Raw genomic sequence first — 25,806 nt, 5'->3', positions numbered from 1 at the left:
TTGAGAGTATTATTGTCAATAATAACTACCTATAATATAGTGGATTTATAATGTATCAGATTGTTATTCATATTAGTGTGAATATAAAACAATGAAATATAAATCTGGAGAAAAAAATTTAAAGAGAGAAGAGAGAGAGAGAGAGAGAGAGAGAGAGAGAGAGAGAGAGAGTTTTTTAATATTTATTTTTCAGTTTTCAGTGGACACAACATCTTTATTTTATTTTTATGTGGTGCTGAGGATCAAATCCAGCGTCATACACATGCCAGGCGAGCGCATTACCACTTGAGCCACATCACCAGCCCTGGAGAAAAATCATTTGAGACTGAATCTAATTAGTTGGAAAGCTGAGAGACTATACCAAAATGGGCCTTTGGTTTCTATGGCATCTCCAAACAGCTTCTGCTTTATTTTTCTCTAATTCCTATTATTGCTATGACCATAGACATGGCTCATTCTGATTTCTTTCCTTCCTTTATAATTTTCTCTGTTCATCAACATCCAGCTACGTTTGATATCTGGAATCAAATTTCCTTCTTACCTCTAACTCATTATTTAATATTTATTTATCAATCAGCTACTTACATTCCAATTGCATGCTAGGTGCTGGTGAAGTGCTCAGCACGGGACAAAACAGACAAGTCCCTGACCCATGAGTTTAGTGTCTCCTTAGGAACACAGAAACCAATGAGGAAAATCAGGAAATACAATGCTAAGTGGGAACAATGTGAGAAACCATCTGAGAGGAAACCATCTGTTCTCTGCACAGAACAGTCTAGGAGGGATACCTGAGATGACTTTTAATCCAAAACTTTATTAATGAGAAAGAAGCCATGTGGTTCCAAGGTGAGGACAGAAGAGGAAAGAATGACAAGAAAAGACAGTGTTCCAGCTAGAAGGAATAGTAAGATTAAAGACCTGTTGTGGGGGAAAAAAAAATCTAGATGGTTTCAGAAGTTACAGAATGTCAAAGTCAATGGAGCATAAGAGGCAAAGAAGTCATGGAGGAAAATAGGTAAAAGGCCAATTATGCAGGATCCAGTGAACAGAGAGTCTGGATTTTCTTCTCACAGAAGAGGAAAACCACTCAAACCTTCAAACAGAGCTGTAACTTGATGCAATATACTTTAAACAAATACCCTGGCACAGAAGCAAGCAAAACAAAACTGCAGAAGTCCAGCTGAAAAGTGATGAAGATTCACACTATAATGGATTCAGAGGGGAGAGACCTACCCAGTGTATAAGTAGTAGTGCTATTTACTAAGATGGAAAAAATCCTAGGCATTGTGTCGGGGTGTGTGTGTGTGTGGAATGGAGAAGTGATGGGGCTGTTAGGGGTAGAATGTCAGGAATTTCATTCTGGATAGGTTAAGTTGAAGATATGAATGATAAATAGAAAAGGAATTAGGTTATTGTTTGTATATATGTATCTGGAATTCAGAAGGAAAGTAAGCTGGAATGAGTCTAGTAAGAGAAAGAAAAAACAGCCACAGACACAGAAACGATTCAAAATTAGATTTTTTTCCTTCCACATTCTCATTGGTGCATTATTGTATATAATGATGGGATTTGTCATTACATATCTGTACACACACAATATATAAGTTGGCCAATAATACTTCCTTCTGCCCTCCCCTTAAAAATTATTCTTTCTAAAGCAGACATAAAAATTGATTCTAAGCAGATTATGAGCTCTCTCATTATTCCTCCCTCAAGAAAAGGAGGAGGAGGAGGGAAGGTAGTAGTAGTGGAGGAAGGAGGAATGTTCTCACTAAAATGCTTAGCACAATTAAGTCAGAAAACAATTAACTGGCTTTGTCAACATGAAAGTCATGTAGTGTGACCATTGTTTTGCTTTGCACAGAACAAGACTTGTTTGTGTTGTCAGAGTAAAAACTGACAATAGCCCTTTTTTGTTTAAAAACAAACAAAATAAAGCCCAAAACAGCTATCATCTAAAGGATAAAACTCCCTACTCATGGGTGGCATTAACAAAATCTGTGTTGGTTTTGGGACCATGGGAGCCAAGTTGAATTAGTTTGAAGAGTAAATAGCAGGTAACAAAATCAAAATCCCATGTGTAATAAATTTCTAAGATATGTGGCTCTGAATAGGAATGGGATAAAAGTAATATAGGAGCTCAGAGTGATGTGTTGCTGTCGGGGAATTTTAAAGACTGCCTTACTCTTTAGGTAATGGTCCAGCAGTGAGAAAAAGATGGATAATGTAAGCAAAAGGGTGCTATTGAAAGAGAGGTATCCTTGAGAATGTGGAAAGTGATGGAGTCCAGGATTACAAGTGGAGGGCGGGCCTTGGATGAAGTAAGTCTACCAAGTAGTAACAAAGTTAAACTATTTATTTCCCTGAACCCTGTCCTTTAGACTTAGGGTATTCTATCCTAAACTTTCCCTACTTCCCCAATAAGCAATTTATCATGTCATGCCTATCCATAGTTCTCAAATGGAGGTTTCCAGCTATCCTTAACTATTCTGACTTTCTTAGGATTTGTTACTTTGTTTCTGACAATTTAAGAACTACTATGCCTAATCTGTTATAATGTATTCAATTATATAAGATGATCATTTTTTCCACAATATGATCATATTATTTCAAGCATGATTTTTGAAACTCTTGCAAAAGTTTAAGCTTCTTGTAGAAATACCAGATTATATCTTACCTTAAATTTGGGCAAATTTATTAACACTGTGTTCTTTCATAGTAGCATGATAGTTATTAATGTTTTTTTTTCTCTTAAAAAAAAGTAAAATGACAGGGTTATCTAGGAATGCACATTTCATTGGTTCCTAGAAATTTTTTTCCAATGAATCCGTGGATGTAGCCTTAACGTATTCTTTTCTAATGACATGTGGTGATCAATGAGGCTTTAACAATTAAAGCAACCTGGAAGGTCATAAAAGAGAGTAAGGCAAAGCAACAGATAGCCAAAAATTATAGAGAATGTCAGGTACAGAAAAGATTTGTGTACTTCAGTGATGTACACACATGCTTTTCTGTGTGGCTTTGGTAAATGAACCATAGAGACCCTTTGGGAGGTGTGCCATGCTTCCCAATTAGAATGCTTTGTAACTGAACTTGAAGCTTGCCACTTGTATTATCCTCTCATTAGAAGGAAAAAAAAAGGCCATTCTAGAAAATTATATTTGGCTTTTTTGAGGTCTGATGTGAACAGAAATATGGTATATAATTTTGAAATGTAATGTACAACTAAAGGATGATATAGACTTGACTTCTAATTCTGAAGTCATTCCAATGAACATAAAATAACAAGTTGCATGGAAGCAATTGTTGTTAAGTCACGCTTCAGAATTCCTTTCCAGAAAATCACTCTCCATTACTAAAGGCAACTTTAGAAATAAGACTAAATGAAATAGGTTAGGTCCTTTTCAACTTATGAAATGAATCTGACAATATTTATGGGATAAATTGAATTGTGTTAATTTTCTGGAAAAATGATTGCTGATTAAAATGTTCTCAAAATTGAATTCTCCTCCCTCCACACAATTGACTCCCAACATTTGATTAATTTATTTGGCTGACACTAATTCAGTAAGTTAATTGTACTGTGGTGGTCTTCATCAACAGGTAAGAACTATTTAAAAAATTTAAATTCAAGGTATATATTATTTCAAAATGCACTCAATAAGATCATAGCGTTTCAACTTTAGAAAAATTAAAATCTATCACTCAACAATTGCTTTTAATATTCCAAATTTCTCTTGATGAAATAATCCTAGTATTTATTAATTTTTATATTCATACTGAAATAACCAACAGAAAGGTTTTCCAGAAATATGACCAGTGTAAACTTATTTTCTCATTTTGCCAAGTTTTTGTATAGTCTCTGTTTTCTTTTAAAACCCATATTGAAATTATATTTATAATGCTGCTAGCCTTTGTTTCTATGTGTTTGTCCAGCCTCCAGAGACACCTGTTTGGATGGCTCAGCCATTATCATGATTTATCCATCACTTCTATCTTACTAAATACATGACGTTGGAAAAAAGAATACAACTCTATAATTTTGTTTACTTCTGACCTATATATCATCTCATTTAAAAACAGGTGCTTAAAATATATTTGGAATTTATCTTTCCTGATAGAATATGAATCAGACTTCTGCCTTTTATCCTCTTTTAGTTTTTATATCCTAAATATGTGGTAAAATACCTGGCTATTCACAGCTGACAGTAGCTGTATTACTGATAGCTCCTCAGTAAATGCTCGTTGACACTACTTGCTACTTCTGATGAGCAATGCATCTGCTCCTTCTACTGAGACATGATGAAAATCATTCCTAAAGCTCTTGGTAAACTGTAGGCTGAATATCAACTACATAGTTTCAGCTTTAATTTCTAATCAATGATAATCAATCCCTTGTTTCAGGGGAAAAAAAAACTTTGATGTTAGTACAACAAATAGAACTCTGAGTGCCTCTACAGTATGAATGATAGCAATAACTTTTTTTGAGATTTATTTTATTCCTTTTGTATTGGGTTAAATAGTTTCAAACTTTCAAGTAAAATGATGGCAAGTGTCCCACTTTTTAATGTATGAATATTCTAACATTTGTTTTAAAATAAGTTTTAAAAAGTAGTAACCAATTTATTAGGGCATTTGAATAGATGGAGTTATAATAAAACTTAATTTTCCTTTGGGTAAGTGACCCTATGATGATTACACTTTAAATTCTCTTTTCCAAAGTTAAATGACAAAGTTTCAGTCTTTCAACCACATTTTGTGTTGAACAAAAGTATAATGGGGAAAAAGAAAATGAAAGTAAATTTATGTTAGAGGGACATTTTGCTGGGTGAATAAATACCATTTTAGAATCACAATCAATTGTTTTTTCTTTATTTTGTTCAAGTTGAAATAAGATCGTTATTTCATTGGCATGTTTTTCTTGACACTACTGACAGTGGTTAATGAAAAGATTAATGAAATAATGTACACACTTCATTAGAGAAAGAAAAATCTTTACTTTTGGAAAGTGGTTAAGTGGCTTATTACTTTTTCTTTCCACTTCAATGATTTTCCTGCACTCAGAGCCAAAGTACTCCTGCTTTGGTTACCACATGTTTAGTCCATAGTATTATTATAAATAACCCTGGAAGACAGACTTCTTTTGGAAAAGAAGTTGCACAACTTTGATACTTATGATGATAGTTTTGATTATCTTAATTCCAATTTTCACCTACAATAAGTGATTTCTTTCAAATTGCTGTTTTTTTGAATGCACAATTTGCTGCATTTTAGATAACATTGTCTACCAAACACAGCAGAAACTTAAATTTTATGGTGTAAAGATGAAATAATTTGTCATTTTCAGGCATAGTGTCCCAACATTGATGAAAATGTTGGGTAGTTTAAATAATAGAAATATAAGAAAATAATGCAATTGTTTATAATATGCAATTTGATATTGTGTACATTTTTGACCAAGATATAATTATTTAATAAATAAATAGCATAATATTAACTTATGTTTTATATGCAGTGCAGTACTGATTATTATATTTTGTTTTAATCCTAAAAGTACAGTTATTTATTTCTCTTTTAGAAATATTTCTTAACATATCTATCCTGCATTGTTTTAACTGATGTTTTTCCTCCTGAATGCAAAGCTAGAAAATTTTTCTAGGTGCTCTTCCCATTCAGGGTGTCCACATGACTAAATTCTAGAGAGCACAGTGTGAAAGAAAGCGGCATGTGTTATTTCTAGCTCACCTATTCTCCACCATGCTGATTTAAGGAGACTTGAGTTCTCAGTAGAAACACATTGCACTTTTCAACTAACATAATTTAAACATGTTTGAATGAATGAGCTTTTTTCAAAGAAGGGGTTGGAGATTGGAGAATCCATATTTAATGGATGTCAACAGAGTTACTTTGATACCACCTTTACATGTAAAGACTAGAAGGAAGTAAGGAGTGATCAGAACGTAAAGGAGAGTGCCAGGAAAGGAGTCCAGCCAGCCTGTTGGGCACACTCAGGTCAAGGGAATAGAAGTCCTGCCCTCACTCTCCTTCTCCTCTCATTTCCTGTCACTGCTTCCCATTGTCAGAACCTGCAGAAAGCTCAAGGTCAAGGGGACACCTTACTAGTTTGGTGATGCTGTCTTACAAAGTACCACAAACTGAGTGGCTAAAGGAAATGCAATTTATTGTCTCACTGTTCTGTTGGTTATAAGTTCAAGATTAAGGTGTTGTCAGGTTTGAATTCTGCTGAAGACTGTGAGAATAGAATCTGTTTCAGGACAAAATGTAAGGGATTCAGGCTTTGTGTTCAGTTCTTATTGGAGAAAATATTTGTTGATGTGGGGATTTCATGATACACGTCAAACTTCCTACAGATTGTTCATTGTTCACAAAAACACTATGCTCTTTTTCCCCCCAAATTGTGTGTAATTTATTACGTGTTCACAAGGCTGTACATAAAGGGTAACTTATAAATGATTCTCTCAAGGATAACTGAGGATGTCCTCTTTGAGTCTAGCTTGACTCTGTACAGTTCATAAATAAGAAACTGCCTACCTATCCCAACAATAGAGCAAAACTAATAATTTTACTATGAGAAAGTTCTACTAGAATTCCTGTAGTTTACTTATAAATCAGGATGTTGACTGTAAGTTTAAGTATAAGACACAAATGAAGGATGTACTTTTTATTCAAGGTAGTAGTTTTAAATGATAGCATTTAAGAAAAGAAAAACAAAACCAAACAAAAACCCCCAAATCCCTCAAAGTCCCATAGCAGAAGAGGTCAGAAAAACTAAACTTAATTCTATTTTTGAGTCTTAAATTTTACCTTTCTTCAAGGACAAGGTATATGGATGTAGTGATTTTAAATGAAGAAATTTTTTCAACATGTCCATTATTAAATGCATGATCAGTTTTTATAACATAATTATGTATAAAGAATAATTACATGTCATAGTACAATCAATGCCATACTGTATATATTAAATAGTATATATTAACAATATAACTATTATACAATGTATTTAAAATTTTGTAAATATACCAACAGACCTGGATAAACTACAGCATCACATTTTCATATTTGTGTTTGATGGAAAATTCAAATTCTCAAACTCTCTTAGTAACTTGGGCTTAAATATATGGGTGGTGTTCAAAATTGGAGTGACAGATACATACCCATTTCTGTTTTGTTTAATTGTTTTTCAGCACTGGAGATTGTACTTGAAGTCTGTATGTGCTAGGCAAGCACTCAACCACTGAACTACACCCTTAGTCAACTTTACATTTTATTTTGAGGCAGGGTGAAGCTAAATTGTTGAAGGTCTCTATAATTTGCTAAAGCTGACTTTCAATCCTCATTCTTCAACCTCCCGAGTTTTGGGGATTACAAGTGTGCACCTCAGTGCTGGGCTCTGCTTTACTTCTGGAATGTACCATAAGCTATTGCTCCTATTGCTCCGTAGTCTAACACCACTGCTTTTCCCATTGTCATTTTCCCTTTCATTAAAATATAGCTATAGCTAATTTCTCACTAAACTGGTATGAGTATATATACTTTTAATATCTTCATTATACAACTGTATATTTCACCTGATTTTAAATACTTCAGATTTTCCTCCCTGAGTTTTCTATTTTAAGTAATCATATATATATATATATATATATATATATATATATATATATATATATATATATATATATATTTAAAGGACCATGTAACTCTGTAGAACAGCTTGTCTTTTTCCTAGTTCTAAAAAATAATAAGCTCACTAGTTTTTCATCGAGTATGTTTGTTTTGTGCTTTCTGTAAGAACTGTACATCATAGGACCTTGCTGTTCTTTTTTCCCCACAGTTAGAAGAGCATGTGAGGAAGGTCCCTTCTTTGTTCAGATATCAGGGGAATGTCATCCTTCAGCAGAAATGAGATGGAAAAGTGCAGAGTTGAGAGTGAAATGTGTGCAACTATTTATATAAGAGTCTGTTAATGGTCAAAAAATTGTGAATACAGAATTCTTGACTGTGTTTAACTTAAAATTAAAGATTTCCCCCTTTTTATCTTATAATAACATTTTTATTGGCATAGAAAATAAATTAATGGAACTCTACTCTTGCTATTTATGAAGGATAATCATAGAGAAGACTATATTTCTGTAAGTTTTTCTGTTACAATATTTCAAACAAACCCATGGCCAGAAAAGAAATATTTCTTAATTTAGATGATTTAGATCGAATATCAAAAGAATGTCAACTATGTTTAATACAAATTAAACACAACAATGCATCTAAATGAAAAATTATCATAGTGAAGGTGATCTTGCTGGGCATAGTGTCACAGTCTGTTATCCCAGTGACTTGGGAGACTGAGGCAGGAGAATCACAAGTTTGAGGCCACACTTGGCAACTTAGCAAGACCCCATCTCAAGGTAAAAAAATAAAAAGGTCTGGGGCTGTAGCCTAGTGGTAAAGCACCATTGTGTTTTCCATCCCCAGCACTGAAAAAGAGGGAAAAAAGTGATTTTTTTGGGGGAGGGTGATATATATTCTTAAAAGTGGCATTGTAATGAGAACAGTGAAAAATAGGTATTCTTAAAATTTTTAAATGTTTTGCACTTAATGTTTCTTTTAAAGAAGACTTCAAATGATATTTGGTCATTTAAAAAATACTGACTGAACATATCATAGTGGAAACATTCATCAGGTTAGGAGGCAGGAGATCTGGATTCTAATTTTGCTCCCCACTGATGAGCAATATGATCTTGAGAAATTTGCCTACATTCTATTAGCCTCAACTTTCAAACTGCCACAAGGCTATTTTGGCTGAATTATTTCCCACTAAAGTTCATATATGGAGCCAGGTGTGGTGGCTTATGCCTGAAATTCCAGCCTCTCAGGAGGCTGGAACTTGAACTTGAACTTGACTCAAGTTCAAGGACAGCCTCAACTTAGAGACACTCTGTCAGAAAAAAGTAAAAAGGACCGTGGAGTGGTAAAACTCACGATGAAAAATATTAAATCTAAATTAGATATACTTTGCTAAAAATAAAAAAAAGTAAAGTTAAAAACAAATATCTTGTTGCAACGGTGCTGGGAAAACTGATTATACATAGGTAGAGGAATGAAACTAGACCCTTATTTCCCACCCTGCACAAAAATCAAATCAAAATGGACCAGCAGCCTCGGAATTAGACCAGTAAGTATAAGTAGTAAAATAAAATAAAAGTAGGAATTAATAAAATATCATGTTACAGTTTTTAGATAGGTACCTGATTTATAGCTGATTTGACAAGCCCTTGGAAATGGGGTTGCCTTCTGATACAGCTTTTGGAAATGTCAGAAATGTACATTCTCTAATTTTTCTGGTTTGTGATAAAATGGGTCTTTGTAAATTTCTTCTGTATGTTTCTGAATGTCTCAAATTTTACACTGAATACATTGTATTTTATTTATTGAAAGAAAACAACACCTTATTTCATTGCTATAACTCCTCTAAGTGAAAAATAATATGAGGCTTTCAGAGCTTCTTCGTAATATGCTTATATAAGTTTGTTGACAATATAACCCCTATAATATTCTTTATTTAGTACACTTTTTTAGGATATATAGAAAAGCTTGGTAAACATTAATTCACATATAAGCACATGTGAATACTAATCAGGATAACCTAAATTTTAAAATGACGAGGACAATAACCAAAAGAATAGTCTACTACTTATGAGATTAAGTAGAAAACAAGTGTATCTTACCTGATAAACAGTTTATATCTTTGTCCATCATCCACTCTAATGGTAGTGTGAATGCTTTTCAATTTTGTTTCACCAGCACAGAAAAAGTGGTACTAGAAGAAAAAAATATGTTTTTGTTAAACAGATTTTTACTATGAAATTAATATTTTATGGTTGACACAATCTTTACCAATACTTTTCGTGTTGCTTTGAGAATACAATAAGTTTGAAATTTAAGAAAAGTAACACCTCAAATATGCAAGTAAAGAGTGCTAAATTTCAAATGTAAAACTCATTGAACACAAACATTTGCCAGTCTTCTAGTATGATTCAATCTTTTCTAGTGTTTTGGAGAACATGGTTGATAAAGTTTTCCTGTTTTGCTAGAAGAAGCAAATGTTATTGGTGAGCACACACTAGCAGTTAAACAATGCAAAGACTAGTTAACACAAGCTAGAGGCCAATGTTAATGTCACAGGAAGAGGGATTTAAAGGTTCTAAAAGTGAACCACACTTTCCAAGCTTTCTGATGCTTGAGGGCATCTAGGACCATCTGTAGGATGACTGCTAATGGGCCAACGAAATCATGGTCTAGAGAGGGAAACCATGTCTATATTGGGTATGAATGAGCAGGTACCCCTGCTAATCCTATGGGTGGGGGGGCAATGATTTATTAATTTTCGAAGCAAGCATGTGCCTGTAAGAATATTGATTATATTGGGGTTGTTTCTCCCAAAATACTTTAAAGATTTTTATTCTATCTACATGGTATCTATAACTAATATATGTGTTAAGAAACAGATGCCTAGTGTTTCATAACTCCTATGCATTGAGCTATATTTCAGGTGGTATATCTAAATCTTCACATAAGTAGTACATATATAAATACATTGATTTATATTTTGATTTTCATAATATTTATCCACTGCAAAGAGTTCCTTTCCTTTATCAATTTATAAACTGTAAATTGATTTTAAGAAGTATTTAAGCAACATTAAAATCTTCAATACAGATATGCACTTTGTAGAAAAAAATTTCATACCATTTTGCTAATCATTCCTCTCAAGCCATGTATAACTAAGTAAACATTGTTATTTAGTGAATTGGTACTCTGTGTCCAAGACAGAATATTTAGAACTTTTAATAACTTGGTAAAAATTTATATGCTTTTTATGTTTAATATTTGAAATTTACAAACTCAGTTAAGATAGTTATTTGAGCTAAAGTGATAATATATTAACTAAAGTATACATGTGTGGGATGATCTTAATTTGTTCAAATATACTAGAAAATTATTAGTCATTACTAAATTATTACTTTTCTGTTATATTCAAGAATGTCAAAGTTAAACATTTATTAGATACTTTACATACAATTCTATTAATATTATTTGATTTTACCTTTTATTAAAATAGCTTCAGTACTATATATATGTAAATATAAATACATACAATAACTACTGTTTTAAAATTATTACTCTATATAGTGAATTATAAAAAGGAGTATGCAAGTGTCAAATTAAAAAACAAAAATTTGTGAAGGAGATATCATCTATTATCTGCAGTATTTAGAGGTGGAAACTGAGGTGAGTGACTTGACATTAGTTAATGATGTATAGTGATTTATTGCACAGCTAATAAGTGCAATTGCTGATATTTGAATGTTTACAGTGAATATACCTACTTATAGTTTTGGTATGAGTAAAATATTTTCTTAAAAAATAAGTTTGACATATTAAACTTTCCTAAAAACTTAAATTCCTTTTAATATTTTTATAAACAGCTCTGTCATTCTAGAATTTGAATAAGCCTTAAATTATGATCTCTCTAAAAGTACAGCCATAAATATGTCTTTGTGAAAACTGTAATGTAAATGCAATCCCCTTATGATTATATGTAAAAATTGGTGTGGAAATTGGAGCACAGTCTCACAAATCATCATAGAACAGAGGAATCTAAAAATCATGGTTGAATAACACTGAAATTTCCTGTAAATCATTTTAAGCAAGAATAATGTGAAATGAAAAGGATATGGATTCTTTGATTTTTATAAAAGAGTAAAATTCCTGATGAACTATCTTTAAAACAGAAGAGCATGTGTAATACAGTCACTCTCTGAGAGCTTTAGTTTGTCTGCAGGTTATTTTTAAGATGCAGGGAGAAAACAGCTAACTACTCTCACATACAGTTATTACATACTAGACACCATTCTATGTGTCTGTAAGAATTTATTCTTTTTGACATTTATTTCACAATATGTATTTATTTTCTAATTTAAATATCACAATATATATTTATTCTTCCACACATTTTACAAGTGAGTAAACTTAAGCACAAAATAAATACAAAGTTCCAAGCTCCTGAGAGCAGAGCTGGGAATCAAACCCTGAGAGCTCAGCTCCAGTCCGAGATTATGAAATCTTACTACCTTTTCTTAAAATAAAAACTGTCCAATAATTGCAGTTCAAAAAATAGTAGTATTATTATTACAGACATGCCAGTTTATATTTTCTTTGTTGTAAAATCTAAGGAAAAGAAATTCTCCAAGTGTTTTCAACCATTAGTTTTATAGTTCCTAAATGTCCTGGTTTAACATACTACAAGTTAATTTTTTTTACATTTCAAAGTGTAAATAGTGACATGCCTTCATACTCCATTATTACTTAAAACATTTTTATTCACAACTCCTACAGGTTCTGGTACTTACTCATGCTGCCTTTGATTAGAGATGTCCTCAGTGGTGAAAGCAACTAGCTGTTTCAGAATTTGGTCATGGCAGTTGTATTAGCAGAAAAAAAAAAAAATCACGCTGCGGGGAAACATTCTGACATGACCAATTCTCAATTCTCTATATTATATGAGAGTTACCATCTCTTACATTTGCTGTATTTTTTGCTTCATCTCAAAGGGCAAAGGAGATTTCTCTCTTAAATGAGAAAAGTGCTCTAGAGCAGGGACAAGATAATTTTTTTAGAGGATCAGATTGATGCAGGGTGATTAGTTATATTATTTCATTCATTATGTAATTCTATTTTTTTCTGTTTTTTACTGGTTTTGATATTATGTGTTATCTACTAAAAACAACATAAGTTGTTTTTAGTAGATAACACATAATACCAAGTGTGTTTTGTTTACTCCAGAATCTTGAGAACCTGGCATAATGACAAGTGATAGCTATGTAGTTCAATGAATGAATAAACAGATACAAGAATGAATCAAAATATTTCTGCTTTTATGCTGCTATGTTGAGTTGATATTTGTATCAGCTATTGTGCTAAATTCTCTGACTGTATTTTATTACTTAAGAAAAATGAACATTTCAACAAAATCAATCTACTAGAAGCTTAAGGTACCTTGACCATTCATGGAAATTCATGGTGATATATCACATCATGAAAGGAATGGTAGGAAAAATACAATTATTGTTGCCTATAGAGGACTGCTGATCTGGTTAATTTATTGCAATGATGATTAGAATAATATTACTAAAGTAAATTTTAGAATACTAATATGAGTAATTTGTTAAGATACAATAATGTTAGGCTTAGAACATACACTTTAAAATCAAAGTTGGCTTTTAAATTTTATTATATGTGTAATCTTGGGCCTTTGAAAAATGTTGTGACCCTTTACTTCAAACATTTACTGTTCCTTTGAAAAATGGTGAAAACCCTCTCTTCTAATTATCTTGAAATCTCTGTTCCTCTTTGTTACACTGATTTGATTATTACGTAATGTATGCATATATTAAACATCACAAGGCACCTGTAAGTATATATAGTTATTATGTATCAATCAAAAGGACCCATAATAAGAAAATTATAAAATCTACCATGTGTTCAATTTATGTATCAATCAAAAGGACCCATAATAAGAAAACTATAAAATCTACAATGTGTTCAATCAGCAATTTTAATTTTTTAACCTCAGAATTGTTTTGCACTCTTAAAAATTATTAAGATTTTCAAAGAGTTTTTTTTAAAATTGGGTTATGCCTGTCAATATTCACAAAATTAAAAATTGAAAGTCATCGTGAAAATTAAAAAAAATATAAGAACACAATATGTATCCTCTGAAAATTTCCATTGTATACTTATGACAGTGAGAGTGAAAAAGATAAACAGTATGTTAATATTATCACGAAAAATTTCTTCAGGACTATGAAAGGATGTTGGAATTATTTACATAAGGGTCTCCAGAGCACACCTGCCCGTTGAGATTATAAAAAATGGTAACAATGATAATAATTGGGAGAGTGGGAAACTGGAAAACATAAAAGTGATCAACATAAAAACATAAAGAAAAGAAGATAATTCAAGTTAATTCAAATCATATTGTTTTGATACATATAACTACTAAAGAGAATATATATATATAGAACAGAGACAGCCTGTTGGTAAGTATAATAGATAAAGAAATGTTTAAATTTTATTTCAATAATAACCACTAATTCAGGCAGTCAACCAACTTTTTCAAATTTTCTTTAAATTAAATGATCTGAAGAACTTACCTTTAAAGTACCATTTTCAATAAACAATTGAATAAAAAATCCATCTATTGAATTTGATTCTTGCTTGACATACAGCAGGAGTCCATAAGGACTGAAGGTCTGAAATTCCAGGGTGATGTTATTTTGTGGATTTAAAAACACATTCTGAAATTCTAGATAGGAATCTCCGTAATAGCAAACACAACTGAAATCTGTGGAGCCAGAAAGAATATACAGTTTAGGTTGGAATTAAATATTTAATACATGGGGTTTACATTATCCATATTAGCATAATGTTTTATGAAGTGGCTCATATGTGACTCTTTCCTCATATTCCAAGCTTGAGCACTTATTTCCTTTGGCATAGTCACAGAGGAAATAATCATGTAAATGGTTAGGCCTTATTACTTTGAATTTGAGGGTTTCATTGTAGAATCTCTTTGGAAGGCAGGATGTCTAGATGATTATTCTTCAACTGCTTTACTTAGACTTTTTAAAAAGTCAATGGAAATAGGAACATTTTCTAAAGACATCCTTATATTTATTGCTTCTATAAAATATTGATACAAAATTATGATTTATGTTATTTTTGTTATTCTGGTGGGGGTGGCTTATGAAGAAATGATAGACAATACCTGAAACCAGATAAACTGTCACCTTTTTACATCAATATTCTATATTATTTAAATTTCTTTATAAACCTCCCTTGCCTTCTGAATGATATTTTCATAAGCATAATATTTCAAATAAAATTTGAAGACATCTTGAGCAAAATATTTTAGTAGTTTATTTATTTTTATTTTTATTTTTAAAAGAGAGAGAGAGAATTTTTTAATATTTATTTTTTAGTGTTCGGTGGACACAACATTTTTATTTTATTTTTATGTGGTGCTGTGCTGAGAGCCACAGCCAAGTCGGAATGGGCTCCTGGCATTTTGCCAGAGGGAGTGGTTTGTGAAGTAACCTCAGCGAGCCATTAAGTGTGGAGATTCCTTATTGGTTGACTGCTGTGTCTATTTTATGTTAATTAAGGTAAGCTGTGTGGAATATATATATACCCCTCCAGTCCTACAATAAACGGCTCCCACTCCAGCTGTATCAATCTACACAAGTTGTTCGTCACCACCCCCCCTCCTGGTTATTTTGCTGCAGCTGGACTGCGGCAGTGCTGAGAATGGAACCCAGAGCCGCGAGCATGCCAGGTGAGAGCACTATGGCTTGAACCACATCCCCCGCCCATATTTTGATATTTTAATTTTGTAAATTTACAAATGTATGTTTAATGAAACTATATAGCTTATTTCTTAGAATTAGTTGCTATACATTTTACATTATTATTTAGGGCATTCTTAACCTGAAACACTCATTTTGTTTATTATTTTAATTATTATAATTATTAACATTTATTGTACGAATTAATTGCTTTTACTATAGCAGTTTCATACTTATACATATAATATTGAAAGCCACTGTTTGCTTATAAATACTCAGTTGATATTGTTGATTGATGACCTTCTTGAAATAAAGAATTAATCTTCTTTCATTTTCTCACTTCTATTGCTCTCTTGTGAAATCTCCTCCAACAACTGTGCCTCCTTTAAAAAAAACTTCTAAATCATTCTTTCTAATTTATAGAAAAGATAACTCATGAAGGTTTGTGAATTTTAGTGTGCTAAAATATATATCCACTATAGAAAAACACTGTGTTTTGAATCTGTACTTTTACACTTCAACAGAATTTATAGCCTATGTGGAGCAGTGACAGATACAATTTTCAATGAAGCTTTAGAGACAATGTTCATGCTGAATTTTCAAACCTGCTAAAAACTTTTTTTAAAAAATCAGCTAAGCCTCAAATATATTTTTACTTTTAATCAGCAATAAGGAATCTTGAAATACTGACAGAAAACATTTGGGCTTTGTTTTTTAATCAAGGAATTCATTAGTGAAGCATGGCTCACTAATGAAAAGGATTGAAAACAGAACATTATGCTTTCAGTTTTGACATTCTAATCTTTTTGTTGTTATGAGATATAGACAGATATTTTTCTTCATACAGTTTCAATGGTAATGCTGAAAAATAATAATTAGAATTTCATGTATTACATAGTTTTAAATGTTTCAGACATTTGTTGGAGCTGAGAAAGGACACAAATATTCATTTGATTTAAAGTTCACATTATGAAGGAGTGTAGAGTATTTTCAAAGACTAACATTAAAACATGAATATATGCAATATTAATGAAAAACAATACGAAAAAGCCCTAACATTTCAAACACTTTAGAAATAAATATATTGCCCAAATGATAGTAGCTAATTAAAAATCTCCTTAAATTTGTAGATATATTATTCTTAAAAACATTAAGTGGCTGTGTCCTTAAGTGATTAGTGCTTTATACAAAATTCCACACATACTCAATTTGGGGTATATCATTTTATCCAAAGTACTAAGCATAGTATTTAATTTTTTAAGGCATTGAAAGGACTTACTGTCTATCATAAAAAATGTGATTGTTTTTATTAATATGTATTTGAAAAATGATGTTCTATTTGGTTTGGATTAATAAAGTTGAGGAAATATTTTACAATGTGTACTGAATTGTTTTTTTTCCTATTCAAATTCATGAAAACAAATTTTTACATTTAACAAAAATTTTAGTTGGATAAGAACAGTGATTAAAAAATAAAATACAGAAGAGTGAAGAAAAGATAAATATAGAGACAATTTCCAGCAATGATGAGATAGAGTTTAATAATTGGACATCTTTTTTCATTTTCTGAAATTAAACATAAGGTTTGTTCCTTTCAATAATCATTTTCCTAAATAGAAGGATTGTTATATGAATTGTGTGGTCATCATATGATAGGGAGATATGAATTTTCCCAAAGCTGGGAAATTAGCAAGACCTTGTCTTCAAATAAAATAGTAAACATTAAAAAGTCCTGGGGATGTAGAATGGTAGAGTGCCCCTGTGTTTAGTTCCCAGTAAGCACTAAAGAAAAAAAGGTATGGTAACAGGGTGTGCTCATAAATTACAGCGATTACCTCCTTCTGTATATTCTGATGTTTACAGAGTATGTTTTAACCTCAAATTTGTTTTTATCATTATTCCAATATGGCAACCAGAGGCAGTTTAAGTGACATACTGCCTCATTCTTGTCCATCTAACCTGGTTTTCCTATATTTCCATTGTAAGAGGAGGAAAAAAATCTTTCCCAAATTGTGGAAAGTTAACTTCCAAAACTTAACTAACTAGAATTGGGTCACAGGTAAAGCCCTCCAATGTGGATGCAGATAAGATCAGCTTCCATTGACACCTATGCAAATAGGTTTATACTGAGTAAGATTAGTATTTTGTTGGGAAGAAAACCTTAAAACCTAATTCTATATTTTACTAGATTCAAGATTTATTTCCTGACAAATATCTGGATATGCAGATACTAAAACTGAAGGTGCTTCCTTATGTATCCTACCTATAGAGTTAAACTTTTATCTTTTAAACTTTGTGCTTAAGATTCTAGGAGGCAATTCTTGCCTTTGCATCTAGCACTTCAGAGTAAGTTTGAGTCTAGACACACACACAAAAAAAATTTGTTTGAATCTTGGTTGTTGATAGATGAGAAGCTGGCAAAATTTTTCTTTTTGATATACACGTGTGGGAATACTTAATACGTATTAACCTGTGGTCACTGCTATTGTATGAAAATGAAGAAAATTTCAAAGGGTATTTAGAAGAAAATTAGGAATTAAGGACTCTATCTCTACATCTTAAAGAATTTTTTCAAATGGAATAATAGAATATATTTTACAATAAATGAATAAAAGTGATTCTGAGTTATATAGGTGTCTGTGCATATTTATGTATGTGTGTGTGTGTGTTGTGTGTGTGTATATATATATATATATATATATATATATAAACAAACAGTATAAAACAAATATGTATAATGTTAATTCTTTGGTAAGTATAAACATTTTCTCCAAAACTATATTTTTAAAATAAAAATAAGTAATTAGAAAAACAATCAATCTTAGTTTGAACCACTTTTTGATATATTGGTTAGCAGATAATAACATTCTAAATATATTGTAAAGAACAGCATCTTTTTCATACTTTATGTTCTATATATGATTAAATGTGTAAGTTGGATTACTGTGAGGAATAACTGAATACCAGGATTTTCCACAAGTTGATAATGACTCTATGAAGACTAGGTATTTAAAGTAAAAGATATGAAAGACCTATTTCTAATAGGTTATTGTGAATATCAATGTAATCCATAAATATTCATGCAAAGAGTGATTATGTACTATTTTTTGGAGTCTTCAACCTAGCTTAATGTTAAGAAATATTTTGCATCTCAAATACAAGATGGCCTTTTATTCATTTCATGTTTTTAAAAAATAACATGTAGGAAATAATATTGAATATTTGTGATATGTGTGTGCATGCATATCTCTTTTCTGTTAACAAAGTATTACTTTGAGAAAACTTTCATGTATAACACTTAAATGTGTAACACTTATATTTATACCTTCATGTATAACAGATAAATGTTTACAACACTATTCATTGAGAAACCTATATCACATCTTGATTCTTGACTCTATCTGTAAGGAGATCAGCAACCACAAATTAGCCACAGATACTTTCTCTGACTTGGTTCTCTAAATTTATGTTATTCCCAGAGAGAAGAGCTTGGGTTTTATTATTACAAAATAGTTTCCATGTTAAATTCTTTATACTTCCATGTTCTACAAATTGTCTAATTAACCTTAAAATTCAACTTTACATAATCCATTTTAATTCATCTCAATTAGCTTACCATTCATGAATAAAGCAGAAGAAAATAGGAAAACTAGAATTAACCCTCTGTACACTGTGTGATAAAATTTTATTGGTGTACATTAATCATACAAGGTGGGAAATTTCACTGTGGCATATTCATATACACATATAACAAAATTTGATCTGTATCACTCCAATACCTACTCTTACTCTCCCTGACTCAGATATATACCCTTCCTCTATACCAGTCGTCTTCCTTCTACTCTCATAACATCCTTTCCTCCTCTTTTCCCCCTCTAGTTTCCACATGAGAGAAAACATTTGACATTTGTCTTTGAAATTCTGACTTATTTTACTTAACATAATGTTTTCAAGATTCCTCAATGTTCCTGCCAATGACATAATTTTGTCCATCCATATGGTTTAATAAAAATCCATTGTGTATATATCCTACAATTTTTTAATCCATTCTATAGGTTGATTCCACAATTAGGTTAATGTGAACTGTGATAGGCATGGGTATATATGTTATCTCTAAAATATGTTGACCTTAATTCTTTTGGATAAATATCAAGGTGAGGTATAGTTAGATCATTTGGTAGTTTTATTATTAATTTTCTGGGGAATCCTTAACTGTATTTCAGAGTGATATTAGTAATTTAGATTCCCACCAACAGAGTTATGAGTTCCCTCTGCCCATTACCATCCTTGTCAGTATTTATTGTTATTTGTATTCTTGATTATTGCCATCTTGGCTAGAGTAAGCTGGAATCTCACTGTACTTTTGATTTTTAGTTTGCTGATGGCCAAAGATGTTGTATGTTTTTTTAGATAATTGTTAGTCCTTGAGTAATGTCTGTTTAGCTCATTAGCCCACTTATCGAATGGGCTCTGGCTTATTTATACTGAATTTTTTGAGTTTTTTAAATATTATAGATATTAATTCTCTGTCAGAAGAGCAGCTGGCAAAGATTTCTCTCCTATTCTTTAGGATCTTCACTGTTAAATGCTGGGTTTTGTTAGGTTCTATAATATGCTTCTTGAAATGATATTTTTCCCCAGGCAATTTAAAGATTTATGCTCTATGAAAATGTTCTTGTTTTTATTGTATGAACTAAGCATATTTCAAGATAAATTATTGTTAAATATTTTTCCTTTCATAGATTTTTCACAGATTGATTAGTACATGGAATAAAAGTCAGTGACATAATTTATAGAGCAAGTTTTAGTTTTATAAAGCAAAAAGATTTACACATAACCAAGAGTACTGAAACTTAAAGCTGGACTATGTAATGTAAAATTTGCAGAGACCCCTCAGTGTAGCCAAAGGAAACATATAATAAATATAAAATTATAGAGGCAGATTTTAAGAAAATAAATGATTGTAAGGAAAACTCAGGGAGAACTAATTATGTAGTTGAATATGTTTTCTCTGAAAGCAATCAGCAGTCTTTTCAAAAGGAAGCATAACATCTATTATAATAATATTTTTTCTTTCACTGGAAAATGGTGATAGATTATCAGGAACATTTCTTTATTGCAACCTGTAAGGAGGAAAAATTTCTCTTTCTAAAAGAAAAAAATCCAAGTATGCTACTCCTTTGTTTAACAACCTTTGTTGCCAGTTGCTTTTCATAGAATTTTTTCAAACTCTCTTTTGCTTTTGTCTTGTAATATAGAATATCAATAACTCTAGGATGACATACAGAACAGTTATCCTTCCTTTATTAATCTGCATTGTTAATTGTTATACTTTCACATACATGTATCTTTTTCTGAATTTATTCTATTCCTTTGAACAGATTATCAAACCCAAGCCAATTAAACCCTGAGTTAGTGAGCTTTATGACTTGGTAGTGGGTAGGGCAAGTTCTGCATATTATTCTCCTTCCATAGGCTTGAGTTGCTTATCCTGTACCTTGTGCCCTTTTACTTTATGTAGACATTAGGATAATTTATATATAAAACCTAATGAACTATATAAAAACCCTTATTATATATAAATTGATTCAAATTCCTTTTGTTTATAGTATAGAAAAAGTATAAATAACTGATATCTTTGTGATACTTTAGCTTTCTATACAAAGATATAGTATACATCTCCATTTCTTTAAAATTTCTACAACATTTTTGTATTGTTTAAAATTATTTCTAAAGCTCATGGGCTTACTTCCTTAGATTGTATTCTAGAAACCTTATGAATTTGTTGCTACTTTAAGTAGGTTTTCTTTGGGTACTACCATTTAAATCATTATTTTAGTATATGAAATGTAATTGACTATTGTATATTGAGCAACTTTGTTGAACTCTTCAATTTTCAATAATTATATATAATTTGTGAGTAAGGAGATTTTTCTTTCTATTCTTTCCTTCTTAGTTTATTACCTTGCCTAGCATCATCAGGGTGAAAAACATTGAACTGAAACAATAAAAATGAGATTTCTTCTCTTGTTTTGATTTTGCAGGGGAGATTTTTAAGCTGTCATCTTTGGGCATGTTTTGCACATTATTAAATAAAGTGCCTTTCAGCTCATTAATACTTTCAATTCTAGTTTGCTGGTTTCTTCAATTGTTGATGTGATTATAATGTGAAAAACTTTGATATTTAATATCAAACCATTATTTTATTCCTGAATTAAAACCTATTTGCTCATGATGTGTGTACATATATGGATTTCATTTGCAACAATTCTTGCTCAGGATATTTGCATCTATGCTGAAGATTGAGATCGCGTTTGAACTTTCATTTTTCATCATATCTTTTCTGATTGTAAAACTAACATTTTACTTAGAATCATCAATAAATTTGGGAAGGTGAATTTCCTTTTATAATCTCCGGAAGTTTTCTTTATTGTATATGTGAAAATGTGCAATAATTTTTAAGAATTTTTTATTAGTGCATTATAATTACACATAATAGTGGGGTTTGTTGTTAAACATTTGTACATGCTTAAAGTATGACACTATAAATTGGTTAGTCTCATTGTGTAATATCTCCCTTTTGCCTCTCCTCCTCCCTTCCTCCAGTCCCCTTTCTGTACTCTACTGGTCTCAATTCTATATTCATGAATCCCCCCACTTTTCTTTTTTCATTTTTCCTCTTTAATTCTGGGGAAGGTTTTCTTGACTCTTCACTTAAATTCTGTCAAACCATAAAATTGTTATTGTACAACATCCTAAAATAATGACTAAAGATTATAATTTAATGTACTGGTTAGGAAGAAGAATGTTACAGTACAAAATATTCCAACTTGCAAGGAGGCTAAGTTTTAATACTAAGTTAGTCAGTTAGTATGTTTTAGCTTAGAGAGGTCATTTCACTTTTCTGTTCCCCACTTTTCCCCATAAATTAGGTGACAGTTATAACAGACTTCAAATTACAACAGATTTAATTTTATTTCTATGACATGCTTGGAATTACTATATTTTGCTCCTATTATTTGAGGGAAGAAAATCTTCTCTTCCAGTGAAACAAACAGATTTGCAATTACTTTAAAAATAATTGATACAGGCAAATGCTTCGAATTTTTGTGGGGCATGCATTTAGAAAGGGCTGAAGCAGATGGTTTTGCCACTCTAATCTTACCTTGGTAGAACCCTCAGGCTTCAGTGGTGGTGTATAAAAGGCCCTTGTTTTCCATTTTTCTAAGATCAGCTCATGTTTTCAATTCTTTTACTGTTAAAGCTGTTTTATTAACAGTGAAATGCAAATTGCATTGTTCTTTATTCTTTACATAATACTTCTTCATGCATCATCTAATTTGAGTCTCACCTCACTCTGGAAAATATAAGGTCATGTTCTTATGATCTCTATATTATTATAGTAAAAAAACTGAGGCCTAGGGAAAATAATTTGATCAAAACTTTAGAACTTCTAAAAGGGCTTCTTTCTTCAAAGTGTGTATGTGTGTGTGTGTGTGTGTGAGAGAGAGAGAGAGAGAGAGAGAGAGAGAGAGAGAGAGAGAGAGAGAGAGAGAGAGAGAAGAGAAGACAGAGAGAGGGAGGAGGAGGAGGAGAGAGAGATTGATTGAACCTAGGGATGCTCTACCACTGAGTTACATCTTCAGTCCTTTATATTTTTTTAGTTTGAGAGAGGATCTCACTAAGTTGCTGAGGCTGGCTGCCAATTTTGATCTTTCTCCTCAGCCTTCTGAAGTTCTGGGATCACAACCCTGTACTGCACCAGAAAATCATATGTTCTTTAACACCAGTTTTATCTTATGTGAACAAGAAACTTATCAATTATGTTAAACATAGTGTTATGATTTAGAAATGAGATATTCCCTTCAAAAGCTCATGTGTGAGACAATGCAAAAATTTTCAGAGGTGAAAATGATTAGATTATGAGAGGTATAAAGGAGTTGATAGATTAGTTTACTGATATAGATTAACTGGATGGTAACTATAGGCTGACAGGGAACAGCTGGAAGAAGAAGAAAGTCAATGGGAATGTGCCTTTGGGTTTTTATTTTGTCCCTGGTGAGCACAGCAATCTCTCTGATTTCTGCTTGTCATGTCATGACCTGCTTTCCTCTGCCAAGCCCCTCTGCAGTGATGTTCTGTCACCTCAGTCCCAGAACTATAGAGTGGACCAATCATGGACTGAATCTTTAAAACCATGAGCCAAAATAAAATTTTCCTCCACTATGTTGTTCTTGTCTGTTGTTTTGGTTATGGTGATGAAAAACTAATGGAAACATAGTTTTTGCAATTCTTCAAAAAATACTAAACATGGGGGGTATAATCATTGGTAGAGAGCTTATCTAGCATGTGTGAGGCCAAAACACTCATTTCTTCTTTCCATAAGGATTCTAATATTGAGTTCTATCTTAAGGGAATGATGTAGTGATTTAATATTGGTGAGTGCATAAATAGTGACCCCTTTTACCAACGGGTTCCAAAATGATATATAAAGTGGTTTTGTATATTGATTTTTTATTAAAATAATTTATAAATAATAATTGAAATTAAAATGTCTGCAATGATTACTCAATGATGGTAGTTTGAAATTAAATTATATTTAGTCTTTTAATAAATTTATGTGATCTTCCTTAATCTCCTTTAGCTGTTTTATGCATAAGGAATGTTGTAATCTGAATGGGATTTTATAGGTAGGCTGGAAACCTACTCACTACTTAAAATATTATTTGACCAGGAAAATACATGTAATCAATTAAAGGACAAAGTAGCAACACTGGAGAAACATTGCCTCCTTAAACTTTTCATCTCCTTGGCTAACTAGTTTACCAGAAAACATAATTCAAATTCTGCTGTTCTGGGACTCCAGCAGTCTCCTTAAATAACGTAATCAAATTCAGGATGAACAAATTCTTTCAATACTGAGAAGTCATTGTGTTTACTCTTTTTTTTTTTTTTTTAGTGGTTTTGACAGATCCCATTTTTTATTTAGAAGATTAGCAATAACAAAATATATAAAAAATGTGTTGAGTGAATAACTTTATTTTTCAATGTATGTCATCATAAAAGACTCTGTAGAACAAAAACATGAAAGAAAATTAAGGAGTCATGTAACATTTTATACTCACTGAAAGTCATCCAATATGGATTATAATCATTGTGCATAATATATCTGGGAATAAAGCAGCTATTTAACAAGATCTAAAGTTTAATTGCTGATATGTGCTATCTGTTCAATTTTTAGTTAAATAAAATAAAAATGCTCACTACAACTCTCTTCTTAATGCAACATAACCAAATAATATGTCTCAATAAATCATGGTGTAACTAATAAAAATCAATAACCTTTTTAATTTTTCAGATATGTTACTGCTTATTTAGAGCAAAATATCAAGAGTGACATATTTTCCTTATGCTTAAAAAATTAAGTAGTTTAGTAATTATCCACTCATGTGATTAGATAGAATCTTATATATTTTATTTTTACTTACTTAATATTACTTTAAAATGTAGTTTAATTTACAATTTGTAATATTACTTAAATAATACCTACAATTTAATTGTCCCCCTCAAGCTGTCTTGGCAAAAACTGGCTTTAATTCTTTTCAACGCTTAGATGTTCTGATAGATAAGGAGAAAAGTAAAGGTGTTAATAGTGATTTTTCCATATCTCACCTTACTCCTAGCAATCAGCTTTTAATTAAATGTAATTTTCAACTCTTCACCTGATCTTTCAACATTGTTAGAATTTCAAGACTGATTTCTGCTATTAACCAGCAGTTGGCCACAAAGTACAAAAGTAAAATAGACTTGTACTTCATAGAATTGTGGACTTAGGTAGAAAAAAGGAGAATATACAAATGAAAAATATATAATGCAATATTATACATGCACAAACATACATACACACACATATATAAGTGCATACACACACAGAAGAGTCTTTAGTATGAATTCCACTCATGGGCATTTTACTGGTATATAATTATTTTCCTTTGACTATGAAAAGTTAAAGGATTTGTTTTGAGAACAGTTCATTGTAGGGAACTAGAAGTGTTGGCTAACTACACAATATCTTTCATTGACCTGAAAACCATCACTGAAATAAGTTAATGCATAACTCACATACATTTGTCATGTTTCTTCACTTACTTTCAGAGTGCGGCAGTATTACAAGCCACTTTTAGTCTTTTTAAAATGAATTATAGGGGAAAAAATGAAAAGAGAATATAATTTTCACTGTGATAGTGTTGGGGGCGGGGAGTGGGTTTATAAACCCCACCTGATGATCCCAGAATAGAGATGGGCAGCCAGAGAGATCAGTGGGGGTTGACAACAGGGTAGCAAAGCTGGAGTGGCATTAGTAGAAGTTGAGACACAGGAACAT

General features: G+C 31.5%; 1 protein-coding gene across 3 annotated transcripts in view; it reads right to left on the bottom strand.

The window, feature by feature from the left end:
- The window catches only part of Eys (EGF-like photoreceptor maintenance factor), a 1,135,848-nt gene that overhangs the window by 601,946 nt on the left and 508,096 nt on the right, over positions 1-25,806 (bottom strand). For all 3 annotated transcript variants that reach the window (XM_078019814.1, XM_078019816.1, XM_078019815.1), the window contains exons 15-16: positions 14,232-14,422; positions 9,744-9,835 (exon numbers count right to left, since the gene is read on the bottom strand). In XM_078019814.1, the coding sequence (XP_077875940.1) occupies positions 9,744-9,835; positions 14,232-14,422 (283 nt within the window). The remainder of the gene's footprint in view (positions 1-9,743; positions 9,836-14,231; positions 14,423-25,806) is intronic.

The sequence above is a fragment of the Ictidomys tridecemlineatus genome, chromosome 8 (genome assembly GCF_052094955.1).
Source record: "Ictidomys tridecemlineatus isolate mIctTri1 chromosome 8, mIctTri1.hap1, whole genome shotgun sequence".
Taxonomy (NCBI): domain Eukaryota; kingdom Metazoa; phylum Chordata; class Mammalia; order Rodentia; family Sciuridae; genus Ictidomys; species Ictidomys tridecemlineatus.
Note: the sequence above shows the minus strand (reverse complement) of the source record. Positions and strands in the feature narration are given on the sequence as shown.